General features: G+C 41.8%; 1 protein-coding gene across 4 annotated transcripts in view; it reads right to left on the reverse strand.

The window, feature by feature from the left end:
• The window catches only part of ttll11 (tubulin tyrosine ligase-like family, member 11), a 220,687-nt gene extending 203,501 nt beyond the window's left edge, over window positions 1-17,186 (reverse strand). For 3 of the 4 annotated variants that reach the window (XM_043720262.2, XM_043720259.2, XM_043720257.2), the window contains exons 1-2: window positions 16,116-17,185; window positions 7,047-7,146 (exon numbers count right to left, since the gene is read on the reverse strand). In XM_043720262.2, the coding sequence (XP_043576197.1) occupies window positions 7,047-7,146; window positions 16,116-16,505 (490 nt within the window). In that variant the 5' untranslated portion in view covers window positions 16,506-17,185. Of the gene's footprint in view, window positions 1-7,046; window positions 7,147-16,115 lie in introns of all 4 variants that reach the window. The other variant, XM_043720260.2, reaches the window with a different exon arrangement.
• Window positions 17,187-18,572: the final 1,386 nt, after the last annotated feature.

The following is an 18,572-nucleotide window of genomic DNA, read 5'->3' on the forward strand; positions in this document are numbered from 1 at the left end:
GGCTTGTACAACTTCAAAAAATGCTTTGTTTTTAAAAAGAAGGGTTGGTATGCTGATTACACATCCTATGTTCTCATTGGACTCCGTAATATTCATCCAGTCCAGTTTGGATGAGGGACCATCATATTATAAATGGAATCCACTCATTTGTCGAACACATACTGGGTTTTAATGTGAAATAGAAAGACAGGCTGGCTGGAATGTTCTAGCTCTTTTGTTGATGGTCCATCCTAAAGAAAGGAACATGTGAATTCTCTGGATGGCTGTAATGGCCATATTTAATTAAGAGTTTGCTCAAAACTCAGGAATGCCTACAATTTAAAATGTCAAAGTTATGATTTGCACCAGCTGTTTTAATAACCCACTTCTGTTCAAAATGTTAAGACATAACTGTAATGTACTGATCATGATTGTTCAATGATGCAAATAAAGTAACTCACCGTTTACATCAATCCTGAGGTTCTGACCGACTGTCCAACTACAGCAAAAATAAACTAGAGCAATTTAAATCACGTGTCGAGTAATGTTTGAAGCAGGTATGTGATGGGAAAAATCTGAGCACACAATGGCATTTTTCACATGGTACAAGTCACAGATCATACCACAGCAGGCAACTGATGTCAGACATTTACCAATTGCTTTTAGTTCAGCAGAAAGTTTAATTTTATCTTCTGAAAGGTTTAGGTGTGCCTGGTCCCCTGCCTCAGAAGAATGGCCTCTGTAAACAAATTATATTTGGCTTTGGTCCCCTGATTTCTGGGAGGATTCAGTTGTATTGGAGGCTGTTCAGATGAGGTTAACTACGTTGATTCCAGAGATGAGGAATTTATCTTAAGAGAAAGATTGAACAGTTTAGGCCTATACTCCTGGAGTTTTGAAAAATGAGAGGTAACTAATTGAGGTACATAAGATGCTAAACAGGCTTGGCAATGTGGAGATAGAAAGAATGTTTCCTCATGTGGGGCAATCTAGAATGAGAGGTCATAGATAGCAGATTTAAAACAGATGAGAAGAAATCACTTCTCTCAAAGAATCAGTGAATCTGTGGAATTCACTATCAGAGTGTGGCAGATACTGGGACATTGAGTAAATTTGAGGTGGAGATAGGAAATAGGTAGATTTTTAATGAATAACAGGTTGAAGATTTATGGAGTGTGTGCAGGAAAGTGGTGTTAAGAGATTGAGATGAGATCAGCCATGATTGTATCAAATGGTGGAATAGGCTCCTGCTCCTTGTTCTTACGGGGAGATTGGGTTTCATACAGAATAGTCTCATTCCATACCTGTGCTCTTAGGTTGTGCATCTCTTCTGCAATGTTTTGGAAAACAGCAGCAATAGAAGAGCCAAACTTGATAGAAGTTAGATTAGCAAAAGGTCGCCATTACAATGAGTGATTTTTAAAAAAATCACCAATGAAACATTGAAGGCTACATGGAAGCATGTTCAAAGTGAAAATGGATACAGGATGTAGTTCATGTTCTCATATTAGCCCATTATAACTTATAGAAGCTCCCATGTACTGTTATTATAGCTATATTATCAATGTAGTTTATCTAATTAAAGCTCGGTTAAAATGTAGAAAAACAGCGTATAAGACATAAGAAATAAAAACAGGAGTGGGCCATTTGGCCCCACAAGGTTGCTCCATTAGTCAATAGAATCATGACTGATCTGACATTCCTCAGATGCACGTTCCTGCATTTTCCCATAACCCTTAAGACTCATGCAAAACATTCCAAGGGCAGCACACAGCAAACTTTGAAGACAACAAGTCTGTTAACTTTGCTATTCTGGAACTGCATGCTGCATTCTCAGAAAGGAAGTCCAACATTTAATTCATAAGTCAGACTTAATTAAATTGGAAACAAAAACAGAGTACAGGAGAAACACATCAGGTTTAGCAGCAACTGTTGAGATTAAAAACTTTGAGTCCAGTGACTATTCATCAGAACTGAATTCCCTACAGCAACAAGAGCTGCAGGTGTAATTGTATTCTAAAAACGGTTTTCCTAAAAGAAAGCCTGCAAGATGAAAGAGTTCAGTTCAACTTGAATGTTACTACCCACCTCATGTTAATGCACTAACAAAAAAGTTTGGGGGCTACTACTAAAGCAAAATTAAGAGAAATGAAAAACAGAGGACCAAGCCCACACACTCAATATCACCCTTTCATGAAAGCTCTGGTCCAACCCTCACCCCACCCTTCTTACCCCACTCCCAGTGCCAGAATGCTGTCAATGTTGGAGCATCAAATTAAGAGGAAGATGGTTAACAGTAAATCAGGGGTAGAGGAGAGGGGTGCACTAAAATTTCTGTAGAGTTTACACTGGAAAGCAAAAGACATTCATTATATCATCAAGCTGAAGCAATCAAGACATGGATGGGCTGAGACAGTATCAGAATTGAGTAGTGTGCCATTATGACATGAACAGGTATACAGCAATGTTGCAAATAGGTTTGTTCAGCTTCACACAACTGCCAAGGAAACAGTGGCCAAGGAATAAATTTATGGTTGGGTTCAAAAATAATGGTTTCAGGTTCCCATTATTTTACTGAAGTAAATTTATGCTCATCCATTACAGGATATTGACAAGCAATGTCACTAATCAGAGGCAGTGGACGAATTAAGAGAGTTGGTGGAAAGAGAATATAGTGGCACAAATGTACACACGGAGTTTTTGGATGATAATCAGCACAAAATGAAGGCAGCCAAGCACAGACCCTTGGGTTATTCTGATATATGGAGTTAGAAAAGAAGCACTGCATTGAATTACTGGTTCCATTTTTATCAATTGAACTATTGGCAATGTAACGTTAACTATTATAAACATGCAGTATCTCATTTCTTATTTCAGTTGAAGATTTTCAAAAGTTCATTGTGTTAAATTTTTTTTAATACCCTCAATTTTATTTCTCTTTCAGTCTTTCTTTGTGCACTATGTAACATTTTAAATATAGGTTTCTATGTTTTTGTGCAGTACGCATCTTCTTAATCAATGAGATTGGAATCCAGGTCATAATCAAATCCCTGGATGACCTGTTTCACTCTCTCATATAATTAACAACTTTATGATTATAAAGTTTATGAAATGAAGTTCATATGATTATTATATTTTCAGAAGGGAGCTGTATATTTAGGGTCAAGTGATTTGTTCTATCTCCTTGAGAATAGGCATTTTGAGTTGAACAGAAGAAGGTGCAAAGTATTTCCACATGGAGACAGTGGCAGCAATCGCAAAGTCCATATACCAATCGTTCTGCTATAAATGCTCATTTCTTTAATGTGATTTTGTTGTAACACGATTGATGAATTGGGAACACTATTTCTAAAGTGCAAACTTTTAAACCGTGTTGTGGTTCTGTTCGCCGAGCTGGGGATTTGTGTTGCAGACGTTTCGTCCCCTGTCTAGGTGACATCCTCAGTGTTTGGGAGCCTCCTGTGAAGCGCTTCTGTGATGTTTCCTCCGGCATTTATAGTGGTTTGAATCTGCCGCTTCCGGTTCTCAGTTCCAGCTGTCTGTTGCAGTGGTCGGTATATTGCTCCCAAGCACTGAGGATGTCACCTAGACAGGGGACGAAACGTCTGCAACACAAATTCCCAGCTCGGCGAACAGAACCACAACAACGAGCATCCGAGCTACAAATCTTCTCACAAACTTTTAAGCCGTGTGTTGGCTGCAAACCAATTGCACTGCCAACATTAAGTGCTCTTTCTAAAGCATGATTTTTCAATAATGCAAGTTGCACAAGAATGCAACCATCGCATTATAGAAGAACTACCTATATATCCAAGATAAAAAGGAAGTTTAGGTCAAAAATAGCTTATTAACATTTCTATTTAGATAAAAATTTTGCTGCATTTGCTCACACCAATGTGTGCACTATTTACAACTTTCATATTGTCAAGTTGTCATGGGAAGAGGAAGCCATTTTTGAGATCAGATTACACTTCACTACAAATCAATGAATCTCAGACAGACAGTATTTCTGTGGTGGTCAGTCAAGAGGAAGACTACCTGATGTTTTGGGCTATCGCAGGCAGATGTGTGAGGGATATAGTCTCTAGTTGAAGATTTCTGGGAGATTAGTCCTGGCAAGGATGGAGGAAGAAGCAAAATAGGTTTTACTGCTGGTAGTGAATATTTGAAACAGTCAAAATTGAGGAAGGCATGTGGTCATTGTCAATGAAAGACACTAACAAAGTGGGGATATGGGAATTCATTCAGAGCTAGTCAGCAACTGTAAATGGTTTGACAAAAGGACTGTAGTTCTGCAGTGTAATTAGTTATAAATATACAAAGGTGAACATTGCTTTATCTAGTTTAAGGCAGGGTGGGAAGAGGTATAGTCCAGGTAGCTGTGGGAGTTGGTAGGTTTGAAGTAGATATCAATGTTGAGTCGGTCACCAGAAATGAAGTTGGAGAGGTCCAGGAAGGGGAGGGAGGTGCCCAAGATCATCCAGGTGAAATTGAGATCGGGGTGGAAGGTGTTCGTGAAGTTGATGAACTGTTCAACTGTTCAACCTCCTCGTGGGAGCACAAGGTGGTGAACATACAGTCAGTCATCAGTGTAGTGAAGGGAATGGTGCCGGAATAGCTGTGGAAGACTGACTGTTCCACATAGCCGAAGAGGCAGGCATAGCTGGAGACAATGTGGTTGTCCATGGCTACCTCTTTGGTCTGGAGGAAGTGGGAGGATTTGAAGGAGTTGTTGTTGAGGTTGAGGACCAGTTTAGCCAATCGAATTAATGTGTTAGTGTAAGGTTGGGTCGAGAGAGGAAGAAATAGAGGGCTTGGAGGTTTTCGTCAAGGCCGATGGATATGTACAGGGACTGGATGTCCATGGTGAAGATGAGGCGTCGGGGGCCGGGGCAACGAACATCACGGAGGGGATGGAGGGTGTGGGTGGTGTCCCGAATGTATGTGGGGAAATCATGAACAAAAGGGGGAACAGAACAGGAAGATATGCAGAGATAAGGTAGGACAGGAGCAGGCTGAGACAATGAGTCGACCGGGGCAGTCAGGTATGTGACTTTTGGGTAGGAGGGAGAACCGGGTAGTGTGGGGTTCCCAGTCTATGAATTTGGATATCCCACACCTCCTCCGCCACTTCCACCATCTACAAACAGACCTCACCACCAGGGAGGTATTTCCTCCCCAGACCTATCTGCATTCCACTCCCGGCACTTTCCACTGCCACCACAAGAAATGAAAAACCTGCACCCACATCTTTCCTCCATCCCCCACCACCATCCAAGGCTCCAAAGGATTCTTCCACACTCGACAGGTTTACTTGTACTTCCACACACATCGTCCACTGTGTCCGTTGCTCTCAAAGTGGACTCCTCGACATTGGGAAGACAGGACATCAACTTGCGGAACATTTCAGAGAACATCTCTGGGACACATACACTAAACAACCCCACTGCCCTTTGGCTGAACACTTCAACACCCCTTCCCACACCACTAAGGACATGCAAGTCCTGGGCCTCCTCCACAAAACTCTAGCCACCTGACACCTGGAGGAAGAATACCTCATCTTCCTGCTTAGGAACCTCCAACGACAAGGGATCAATGTGGATTTCACCAGTTTCCTTATTCCCTGCCCCAAATTTAATCCCAGATGCAACCTTCCAACTCAGGATCACCCTCTTGAGCTGTCCCACCTGTCCACTCCACCCTCCTCTCTGACCCATCACCTTCACCTACCTTCTGCTCCTCCACAGCCCTACCCCCCCCATACCATTTATCTCTCAGCCGCCTTGGGCCACCTTCTCATTCCTGAAGAGCTTATGCTTGAAGCGTCAACTCTCCTGCTCCTTGGATACTGACTGACCGGTTATGCTTTTCCAGCACCACACTCTTCGACTCTGATCTCCAGCATCTACAGTCCTCACTTTCTACTACAGCAGTAGCACTGTTGCATTTGCAAAAAAACAAACTGCTTTCACGGAGATGCCCAAGTCTGCATGACCCAGTTTGTGGGTGTAAAATCAATTTTGCATTTGAACCAATCTCAACACATAACTTGCCTACAACAGCCTTTGTGCTCCTTCATTTTTCTGAAAACTTTCTCAGTGTTGCAGAGTTGTAAATCCACTGGAAAACCTCATCAATTCAAGTGGAGGATTCGTAAAGGAGAATTTGAAATCAACACCATTGCCTCCAGAAAAATGAATTCAGCCAACTATAACCTACCTCAGTGTGCAAAGTGACTAACTGCATACCACATTTGGGCAATGTGATTTTTTTTCTGAAATTAACTTTTATTTAGCCAAGATAACAGCCTGCAGAGTTATGTTTTTCCCCAGAATTGGTGTATGTTACTTTTCAAAAAGGGTAGTTGCACAGTTTACTTCTTAATGTTAATAATCTTTACATACATATTTTGTTCATAATAAACTAGTTCTTTGTTACTTAAGGAATTGAGCTGATTTGTTTCTGATACTGGAGATATATACAAACACACACAGTCTATTATATATTTAATTGCAGTGGAGTGAGGCAAGAAAAGGGATCAAATAATCCCTTGTAACTTGGTGGTAATATAATACATATAATAAAGCAACCTTCTGTTGCCTTCTGAATACATTAAATAGAAGAGAAGGAAAAAGCCAAAAAAAGCTTATTTCAAACACAAGAAAGTTAATGCATACCAGAAAAAGTATTTGTGATATGAATGTTATCTTAACTGGGGCACATTTACAATCATTATAAATGATTGTAAATTCCTTAAAAAAGGATTTGAAGCTACTAAAGAGATGACATTTAAAAAATGTGATACTTTAAGAACGAACTAATTCAATTTTTTATTGCTTACAATTACTTTGGCATTCATTGATTTTCATCTAAACATAGAACTCCATCAGTAAATAGAAAATTGCTTTCTTTCAACTATTCTTCAAAATTTTTATCCCCGAAGCAGAGGTTACAAAACTAGACCACAAAATAATTATTAGTCAAGCATAAATATTAACTAGAATCAAAATCCGAAGATAAACTAGCAGTACATTTGATTCAGGCATAGAACATTACTGGAGATATACCTGGATATTTGTTGACTTGACCTGAGCTGCTAACTTCACCATCATGAAAAGACGATCCGTGCCAATAGATATCACAAAGGTGGCGACGCCCTGTTGGAAACTGGAACACAAAGTACAATAGTTGAGTTTTTAAAATTTGTGGGAAATAGTTACTTGACAGCTCAGAACTTAAACACTGCTAAAAGACAAAGATTAAACTTTTCATCTTGCACCTATCAAAACTGACACACAAAATTAAAACTTGAAAAGGGAACAGCAATTTATATAGCATGAGAAAAGGGTGCAGTTTGCTTAACCATGATTGGCATGGAGATGCAGCAGAAACGGTTAATTGATTATCTTATTTAGCTGAAAACACCTCATACCTGTGAGATAGCAGCACACTGACAAAATCAGTCTAAGAGGAATACAACAACAATGGAATGTTTCCATTACACTTGCCTCAGTTAAAAAAGGCACGATATATGAACAAATTCCTTGTGCCTATAAAAGGATAAGATCCAAACTGTATATACACACCAGTAAATTCTAGCATGCGAGACAATGGCAGCAATCTCCAAAAGTCCTGTTTCATTAACGCGATTGACGAACTGGGGACACTTTTTAAAGTGCAAACTTTTAAAGTGTGTGTTGGCTGTAATGCAGTTACAATTGCCAACACTAAGGGCTGTTTCTAAAGCATGATTTTTCTATGTAGGTTGCGCAAGAACACAACCATCGCATTATACAAAAACTAGCTGTATAAAATTTAATCAGATTTACACAGTTAGCAGTTGGCCAGGACCTTATATACAAAGTTGCCAGTAGGGTTGATCAGGTTGCCCATCAAACTACGGGAATTGCAATATGTATAAATAACCAGTTTGCATAGAACATAACAGTGCAGCACAGGCCCTTTGGCCCCCAATGGTTCTACAGGTCGGTGCAACAATCTGACGCCCATCTATCCTACATTATTCCATTTTCATTCATATGTTTATGGAATGACCATTTAAATGCCCTTAAAGTTAGAGAGTCTGCTACTGTTGCACCACTGTAGGGGCGTTCCACTTTTAGTGATCTACGTACCTGGACACCGATATCTCTCTGCTCATCTACACTACCAAGAATCTTGCCATTAGGTTGGTACTCTATTCCCGTTACTCCTTCCAAAGTCAATCACCTCATACATTTCTACATTAAACTCCATTTGCCACCTCTCAGCCCAGCTCTGCAGCTTATCGATGTCCCTCTGTAACCTGCAACATCCTTCAGCACTATCCACAACTCCACCCACCTTAGTGTCATCCACAAATTTACTAATCCATCTTTCTACACCCTCATCTATAATCAATCATTTTTATAAATGACCAATATCAGTGGCCCCAAAACAGATCCTTGCGATATAGTAATTGAACCCCAGGATGACCATTTCCCATCAACCACCACCTGTCTTCTTTCAGCTAGCCAATTTCTGATCCAAACTGCCTTATGTTTGTACAATAGCCTACCATGGGGAACCTTATCAAACGCCTTAGTGAAATCCATATACACCACATCAACTGCTTTACCCTCATCCACCTGTTTGGTCACCATCTCAAAAGAACTCAAAAGATTTGTAAGACATGACCTACCCTTCAGAAAACTGTGTTGACTATCCCAAATCAACTTATTCCTCTCCAGATGATTATAAATCCTATCCTTTATGATCTTTTCCAACTCTACCCACAACTGAAGTAAGGCTCACTGGTCTATAATTACCAGGGTTGTCTCTACTCCCCTTTTTAAGTAAGGGAAACATTTACTATCCTCCAGTCATCTGGCACTATTCCTATAGACAATAAAGATCTCCTTCCTAGCTTCCTAGAGAATCCTGGGATGAATCCCATCTGGCTCAGGGAATTTATCTATTTTCACACTTCCTAGAATTGCTAACACCTCCTTGTGAACCTTAATCCCATCTAGACTAATAGCCAGTACCTCAGTATTCTCCTTGACAACATTGTCTTTTTCCTGTGTGAACAATGACGAAAAATATTCATTTAGCACTTCCCCTATCTCTTGACTCCATGCACAGCTTCCCACTATCCTTGATTGGACCTAATTTTTCTTTAGTCAGTCGTTCTTTTATTCCTGATATATCTATCAAAAGCTTTAAGGTCTTCCTTGATCCTACCTGCCAAAGACTTCTCACATTCCCTCCATGCTCGTACTTTAACATAACAATTATGTACCGGTGAACACAGGATTTCAATAAGTGGTAATAAAAAAACTCAGTGGCTATTTGCTCAAAATAAACACTGAAGAAATAAACCTCATTTGATTGCTATATTTTGAATTGTTAGGTTCCCTTCTTGAGATTCTTACCTGCTTGATGCAACTGCAATATGTCAAATTCTGTTTTTATTTAATTACCAGCCTTTGGAGGATCACTTAAAATGCTTCATGATGCTTGTGGAGCAAATCAAGCGAGGGTCCCAGAACAAGAGAACAGTCCTCCCTTTGTACAGGGTTTTACATCACAGTCAGTCATGCACGCAAGACAACTCCCTGCTACTCCCCCAGAGTCCCATGCCACCCAAAAACAGTGAGTGATTAGGTTATTTCCTAAAACAGTAGCAGAAACAGAGTTTGATTAAGTGGTCACATCCTGCCTGCCAGACAGACAGAAAAATACACCACCTCCGGGACATCTAATTTCTTACGTATCTGCAGAACAAATTAACCCTTTAACATTTCAGAATGGCAACTTTGCAGTGCAGTATTGTGCAACAACAAAACAAATTGTTGCACAATACTGCACTCCAAAAAGTGTGCAGCTGCAGATTCAGATAAAGCAATAAGAGACACAATGTGCACACAGCAAGTTATTTGTGGATAAATTATGGCCAAGATATCAGGAGAATTGGAATCCACTAAATCCACCTGGAAGACGACAGACAAATCTTAACATTTAAATTTCAAAAACATCGCACTTCTTGTCCATTAACAATATATCCTAAGCAAATCTGGGCAGTCCTGGAGACAGAACATGCAGTTATCTACTGCTACACTCGTGGCTTCTCCAGATGAGAATACTACAAGGAATAGAGTTCATAAGAACATAAAAATAGCAGAAGTAGGCCATACACCTCTCCTTGTAAGGCTGCTCCAATAAGATCATGGCTGAACTGACTGCGGCCTTGCTTCCACCTTCCTGAGTTGATTCCTGACTTCTTTATTCATTAAAAATCTGTAAAATTTAATCTTGATGCATTTAAATTATCCAACTTGCATTGCTCTCTGTAAATGAGAATCCTTTGGAAGACATTATTCTTCTTCTGTTTTAATGGGAGATTTCTTAGCGTCATAGAGATGTACAGCATGGAAACAGACCCTTCGGTCTAACCTGTCCATGCCGACCAGATATCCCACCCAATCTAGTCCAACCTCCCAGCACTCGGCCGATATCCTTCCAAAACCCTCCTATTCATATAGCCATCCAGATGCCTCTTAAATGTTGCAATTGTACCAGTCTCCACCATGTCCTCTGGCAGCTCATTCCATACACGTACCACCCTCTGTGAAAAAGTTGCCCCTTAGGTCTCTTTTATATCTTTCCCCTCTCACCCTAAACCTATGCCCTCTAATTCTGGACTCCCCGACCGCAGGGAAAAGACTCTATTTATCCTATCCATGCCCCTCACAATTTGTAAACCTCTATTAGGTCACCCCTCAGTATCTGATGCTCCAGGGGAAAAAAGCCTCAGCCTGTTCAGCCTCTCCCCATAGCTCAAATCCTCCAATCCTGGCAACATCCCTACAACCTTTTCTGACCCCTTTCAAGTTTCACAACATCTTTCCAATAGGAAGGAGACCAGAATTGCACGCAATATTCCAACAGTGGCCTAACCAATGTCCTGTACAGCCGCAACATGACTTCCCAACTCCTGTACTCAATACTCTGACCAATAAAAGAAAGCATACCAAACGCCTTCTTCACTATCCTATCTACCCGTGACTCCACTTTCACGGAGCTATGAACCTGCACTCCAAGGTCTCTTTGTTCAGCAACACTCCCTAGGACCTTACCATTAAGTGTATAAGTCCTGCAAAGATTTGCTTTCCCAAAATGCAGCACCTCTCATTTAGATTAGATTAGATTAGATTAGATTAGATTACAGTGTAGAAACAGGCCCTTCGGCCCAACAAGTCCACACCGACCCGCCGAAGCGAAACCCACCCATACCCCTACATTTACCCCTTACCTAACACTAGGGGCAATTTAGCATGGCCAATTCACCTGACCCTGCACAGCTTTTAGACTGTGGGAGGAAACCGGAGCACCCGGAGGAAACCCACGCAGACACGGGGAGAACGTGCAAACTCCACACAGTCAGTCGCCTGAGGCGGGAATTGAACCCGGGTCTCAGGCGCTGTGAGGCAGCAGTGCTAACCACTGTGCCACCGTGCCGCCCACTAAGTCTGATGCTCTACCGACTGAGCTACCCGGGCTCGTAAATTTATTTGAATTAAGCTCCATCTGCCACTTCTCAGCCCATTGGCCAATCTGGTTAAGACCCTGTTGTAATCTGAGGTAACCTTCGTCGCTGTCCACTCCACCTCCAATTTTGATGTCATCTGCAAACTTACTAACTGTACCTCTTATGCTCGCATCCAAATCATTTATGTAAATGACAAAAAGTAGAGGACCCAGCATCGATCCTTGTGGCACTCCACTGGTCACAGGCCTCCAGTCGGAAAAACAGCCCTCCACCACCACCCTCTGTCTTCTACCTTTGAGCCAGTTCTGTATCCAAATGGCTAGTTCTCCCTGTATTCCGTGAGATCTAACCTTGCTAACCAGTCTCCCATGTAAAACCTTGTCAAACGCCTTACTGAAGTCCATACAGATCACATCTACTGCTCTGCCCTCATCAATCTTCTTTGTTACTTCTTCAAAAACTCAATCAAGTTTGTGAGACATGATTTCCCACGCACAAAGCCATGTTGACTATCCCTAATCAGTCCTTGCCTTTCCAAATACATGTATATCCTGTCCCTCAGGATTCCCTCCAACAACTTGCCCACCACCGACATCAGGCTCACTGGCCTATAGTTCCTTGGCTTGTCCTCACCACCCTTCTTAAACAGTGGCATCACGTTTGCCAACCTCCAGTCTTCCAGCACCTCACCTGCGACTATCAATGATACAAATATCGCAGCAAGAGGCCCAGCAATCACTTCTCTCTATTCCCACAGAGTTCTAGGGTACACCTGATCAGGTCCTCGGGATTTATCTACCTTTATGCGTAATATGGACATTTTGCAAGGTGTCACCATCTATTTTCCTACAGTCTATATCTTCCATATCCTTTTCCACAGTAAATACTGATGCAAAACATTCATTGAGTATTTCCCCCATTTTCTGCGTCTCCACACAAAGGCCGCCTTGTTGATCTTTGAGGGGCCCTATTCTCTTGGATTCTCCTTAATTATATTTGCCAAAGCTATCTCATGTCCCCTTTTTGCCCTCCTGACTTCCCTCTTAAGTGTACTCCTACTGTCTTTATACTCTTCTAAGGATTCACTCAATCTATCCTGTTTATTACCTTACATATGCTTCCTTCTTTTCCTTAATCAAACCCTCAACTTCTTTCGTCATCCAGCATTCCCTATACCTACAAGCCTTTCATTTCACCCTAACAGGAATATACTTTCTCTGGATCCTTGTTATCGGATTTCTGAAGGCTTCCCATTTTACATTCGTCCCTTTACCTGTGAACATCTGCGCCCAATCAACGTATGAAAGTTCTTGCCTAATCGTCAAAATTGGCCTTTCTCCAATTTAGAACTTCAACTTTTAGATCTGGTCTATCCTTTTCCATCACTATTTTAAATGTAATAGAATTGTGGTTGCTGGCTCTAAAGTGCTCCCACACTGACATCTCAGTCACCTGCCTTGCCTTATTTGCTCAGAGTAGATCAAGTTTTGCACCCTCTGTAGTAGGTACATCCACATACTGAATCAGAAAATGTTCTTGTACACATTTAACAAATTCCTCTCCATCTAACCCCTTAACACTATGGCAGTCCCAGTCGATGTTTGGAAAGTTACAATCCACTACCAATACCACCCTATTGTTCTTACAGATAGCTGACATCTCCTTACAAGTTTGTTTCTCAATTTCCCTCTGACTATTAGTGGGTCTATAATACAGTCCTAATAAGGTTATCATCCCTTTCTTATTTCTCAGATCCACCCAAATAACATCCCTGGATGTATTTCCAGGAATATCCTCCCTCACCACAGCTGTAATGCTGTCCCTTATCAAAAACACCACTCCCCCTCCTCTCTTGCCGCCCTTTCTATCCGTCCTGTAGCATTTGTATCCTGGAACATTAAGTTGCCAGTCTTGCCCATCCCTGAGCCATGTTTCTGTAATTGCTATGATATCCCAGTCCCATGTTCCTAACCATGCCCACAAATCACTGCCCCAGGTTAAACTAATAGTTATGGCTTATATTTTAAGTTTCATCAAGAGACATATCTCAAAAAACATATAATCAAGAAAGAACCCACTCTACTATCTACTGCAGACTTTCTGTAGGCCACACTTAAAACAATACACTTATCCGATTCTGTGCTGTGAACTTTGCCCAAACAGTTCCTCCAAGATCAGTTGTGAATTTCACTGTTTGTTAATTTTCCCAGATGCACTCTTTTGAAACTGCGGCCACTGTTCTTGATTCCCCATGACAGAGAAAATATCTCAACAACGAGCCCATCAGGCCCTCTCAGAATTAATGTTTGAATAAGATCACATTTCATTCTTAACTCCAATGTGTATAATCCCAACCTGCACAGCATTGCCTCACAAGACAAAACCCTCAACCCAGGGGTTGCTTCTCATACAAGCCTGTCCTTAAATAAGGTGACAAAACTGCAAGAGCTGTCTCACCAATGTGCTGTACAAGTTTAATGAGATATCTCTACTTTTATGATCTGACATAATTATGCCTTCATAATTATGTTGTACCTAATCGCTAGGAATCAAAAGTCAGGAAAGTGGAAGCAAGACCACAGTCAGTTTAGTCATGATTCTGTATTGCAGCATTCTTTAGTCTTACTGAGTTTTGAGAAGAATTATAGCTCAGGTTGAGGTTCTGGATGTAGGTTTGCTCGCTGAGCTGGAAGGTTCAGTTTCAGACATTTCATCACCATACTAGGTAACATCTTCAGTGAGCCTCTGGACAAGCACTGCTGATGATTCCTGCTTTCTATTTATATCATTGGGTTGGTGATTTCATTTCCTGTTCTTTTTGTCAGGGGGTGGTAAATGTGTCCAGGATACATGAACATCAACTAGCCACAAAACGACATGACCCACTCTCACTAGTATCATTACATACAGATGTGGAAGGATGCTACTTCGACTGGAACAACACACCCATCCTAGGACAAGCCAAACAGAGACACGCATAAGAATTCCGAGACACATGGCATTCCAACTAGAACTCTACCAACAAATACATTGACTTGGACCCGATTTACCACCCCCTGAGAAAAAAGAACAGGAAATGACATCACCAACCCAAAGAAACCCAAACAGAAAGCAGGAATCATCAGCAGTGCTTCGTCCAGAGGCTCACTGAAGATGTTACCTAGTATGGTGACTAAACGTCTAAAAATGAACCTTCCAGCTCAGCGATTCTTTAGTTTGTATCTAAATATCCTGCTTTTCTATGTTTCCTACCAAAGTGGACAACCTTACATTTCCCCCCCCAATTATACTCCATTTATTAAATATTTTGGCCCACTCACTTTTAGTCTGGGTCTTTGCTCCAACTGCATATATTTCAATGCAATCTCTTCTCATTTTTCTGAACTCCATGAATATAGGAACACTCAACTCAAGCTCTCCTCAAACAACAACTCTGCCATTCCAGGGATCAGTGTGGTGAACTTTCACCACACTCACTCTCGGGCAAATCTGTTTATCTTCTTAAAAAGATAAGGAGATCAAAACTGCATGCAATACATCAGATGTGGTCTCACCACAGCCCTGTATAGCTGCAGTAAGATACCCTTGCTTCTGTAATCAAATTCGGTTGCAAAAAAATTAACATACCATTTACTTTCCTAACTGCTTGCTGCATCTGCAAGCAGACTTTGAGTGGCGGGAGTACAAGAACTCTAGGTCATCTTATACAATTGACAGTCACCAAGCTATCACATTTAAATAATACTGTCAGTCATTGTGCATTTCCTACAGAAGTTGATCATTTCACACTGACCCACATTGTACTGCATTGGCCAGGTAGTTACCCATTCACTCAACTTAGCTAAATCACGTTGAAGCATCCACATCCTCCTCACTACTCTCAGTCTATCATGGCTTTATGTTGCAACAAACTTGGAAATATTACAGTTCATTCTCTTATCATATCACTGATGCTGCCAAGTATTCCTCAGAATTTCTTTTCATTGTAGACTTCTAGCCTCTGCTTTTGGACAAGGGAATAAAGTACTTGGTACATGTAAATAGTACCACTGCAATATAGAATTACAACTTTTAAGAAATCTCCAGGACAACAGACAAAGAGAAGGGGAATGGGACTAACTAGTAGCTGTTTCAAAGAGATGACACACATGCACATTGACCCACCTTGTTTGTCCATTAAGTGAAATTTTAGTCGCACATGCCCTCAAAGATGGGATGGGGAAATAGTAAAATTTCCTGTTGACAATAATCTAGCACTATCCTTGGAGCTAAATGATGCTTGGATGTGGACGATTCAATGTGATTTAGCTAAGTTGAGTGAATGGGTAAATACCTGGCCAATGCAGTACAATGTGGGTAAGTGTGAAATTATCAACTTCTGTGGGAAATGCACAATGACTGACAGTATTATTTAAATGGTGATAGCTTGGTGACTGCCAATTGTATAAGATGGCCTGGAGTTCGTGTTTAAACATTCTGATTCAAAACAACATACTAGCACCTTTTGGTTTGCTTAGAAGTAGGCCAAGAAAAAACCCCAAAGAGACCTCTTAAAAATAGAGAGGGAGCACTGGACACACACACACTGTAACCGATACGCTCCTACCTCCTTCCACTTCAGCTGCTGGATACAAATCTTTAGCGCCTCGGATGAAGTCTTGGCTTTGGAGGTGTCTACAGTCACGACGCGCTTGGTTTTCTTCTGCCGGCCGTGACGGCCCGGTTTGCCCTCCTCCGATCTCCGAAAGCGCCGCAGCTTTGACGCCTCTTCGCTCAGCGACGCTAAGGCTCTGCGAGCCGCCAGGGGCAACCCCGGGGGCGGCGGCGGCAGCGGCGGGACCGTTGAGGTCGTCTTCTCTTTGGCCCCGGAGGCGGGGGCAGATGCAGAGCCGGGCCACTTTTGCTCTTCATTGGCTACGGCCGGGTGCACTGAGCTGGGCTGGGGTTCAGGTTCAAGCTCGGCCTCGCTGCCCCCCACTGCCGCCGGCTGACTCATAGCTCGAGCTCGGCCTCGCACTGTATCCCTTTAAACCACCAACCGCCCGCCTCGCGCCCATCCCCGGCGCGCGCTCCCATTGTTTACGCGGCTTGGTTGACAGCGCAACGGCCCGCAACGGAAGCCGAGAAACTCATAGCGCCAACGATAAGAAAGGAGTTTTTTTTAAAAAAAGGACGGAGATGATGTGGTGACGGTATGTGGAACAGCGAAGGCTTTTTATCTTCAAGACCCACGTCACAATAATCTTCATGTCGTGCTTCTAACCAGGTCAGCCAGATGGACCAGAGAATAGATTGGGGCTTGTTAACCTGGTTGAATCAGGGAGCCCTGGCTGACAGAGATAAACAGGAGTCCTGGCTGACAGAATCTGGTTGTGTAGCTGAGTGGTCTAAGGTGCTGGATTTAGGTTCCAGCCGCAAAGGGAAGTATGGGTTTGAATCCCACCACTGCCATTTGTGCTGACTGATTATTACAGGGGCCCTTCTGTGGCACAGTGGTAGTGTCCCTACCCTTGGACCAAGCGACCCAAGTTCAAGTACCACCTGCTCCAGAGGTGTGTAATTACATCTCTGAACAGGTTGATTAGAAAAACAGTGCTCTATTCCTACAAAGGTAAACAGGAGTCCAGAGGGTCTGCTCACTCAGAGCTGGATTTGAGGAAGCTGTTCCAGTGGCAATATTATACAGATGTGTAAGAAACAAACCCAATAAAATTTTAGACAAGACCAACAAATCTGGAAACAAGACAATTTATTACGGACTTGCAAGTACGGGCTGCAACTGCACAAAGCAATTGAGCAAATTAGAACTTAGGTTAGTGTACAGTTATACCCTTTGGGCTGAGTGAGGTCATCTCTCCAGACTCCTAATTACCCAATCTCTCTTACTGTGCCAGACCACTGCCCAGCTGTGCTCCACCCCTATTACTTCCCCCTTCCCCAGGTTGGCAACCTTTCTTTCTGTAAGTGCTGACACATAGATTTATTTTGTCAACAGTACATCTAGATCTGGTTTAACATTTTGTATTAATTCTGCTGGTACATTCCATCCTCGGACATTTCATTAACTTGTATCATTTTGTATAGCTCAAGCATTTCGGTTATCTCAGCTTTTTGCTGAAAGCATAATTTTACAAAAAGAACTTTATTTAATTAACCACAATTATACACTGAAAAGTCCCCTAATACCTGCAGGGTTAATAGTTCTCTTGCTGTACCCCTTTTCTGTATGCTTTTTCTATATCTGCAAAAGCAACACTTTAGCCCATTTCTAACAGATGTAAGGGGCATTGAGTATGTGGGAGATTAGAAATGTAGTTTCTGCAGGTGGTGGTGGTGGTGAGAGATGTCGTTTTTGCACATGGGTGAGGGGGTGTTGTGGGGGGAGGGGAAGGGGAACATTACACAAACGGTCACGGGATTCTTGCAGCATACTTAAGGCTAAGACTTTAATGAATATAGGAGGGTCTTTTAAAGAAAATAGTTTTAAGCTAGGAAATAACTATGAAGGTTTGTAGCTGACCACAAAAGAAGCAGCAGGGGTATTTCACAATAAAGCTTATAGTATGATAAAAGAACAAGCTGTAACAAACAAGGAACAAAGAATGCAGACATACAAGGACAGCAGGATGGCCAGATAAGAAAATAACTAGAAAAAAACAAGTGAGGTAACCGGCTTATGATAGAATGAGATTAGACCAATGAGAAAAGGGAGGCGTGATTCAGTAACTTGCAAACTGAACAAAGAAAGTTTACATATTTTGTTACGCGCACATTTTTGCTTGATTGCAGAGGCATCCGGTACTTGCAAGGCCGTAATAAATTGTTCTGGTTTCCTAGGCTTTGTCTCAGGCTGATTTGTGAGTGAGTTCTGTTTCTCACAAGTACAAGAGTTGGCAGGTCATTTTACAGTTGTTTGGTTTGGCCACATTTGAAATACTGCATACAGTACTGGTTGTCACATTACCAAAAGGATGTGGATGCTTTGGAGAGGGTGCAGAGGAGGTTCACTAGAATGTTGCCTGGTATGAAGGGCACTAGCTATGATGAGAGGTTGAATAGATTA

The sequence above is a fragment of the Chiloscyllium plagiosum genome, unplaced genomic scaffold, assembly GCF_037043375.1.
Source record: "Chiloscyllium plagiosum isolate Xiang-an unplaced genomic scaffold, Cpla_swu_hap1 HiC_scaffold_21, whole genome shotgun sequence".
Classification (NCBI taxonomy): Eukaryota; Metazoa; Chordata; class Chondrichthyes; order Orectolobiformes; family Hemiscylliidae; genus Chiloscyllium; species Chiloscyllium plagiosum.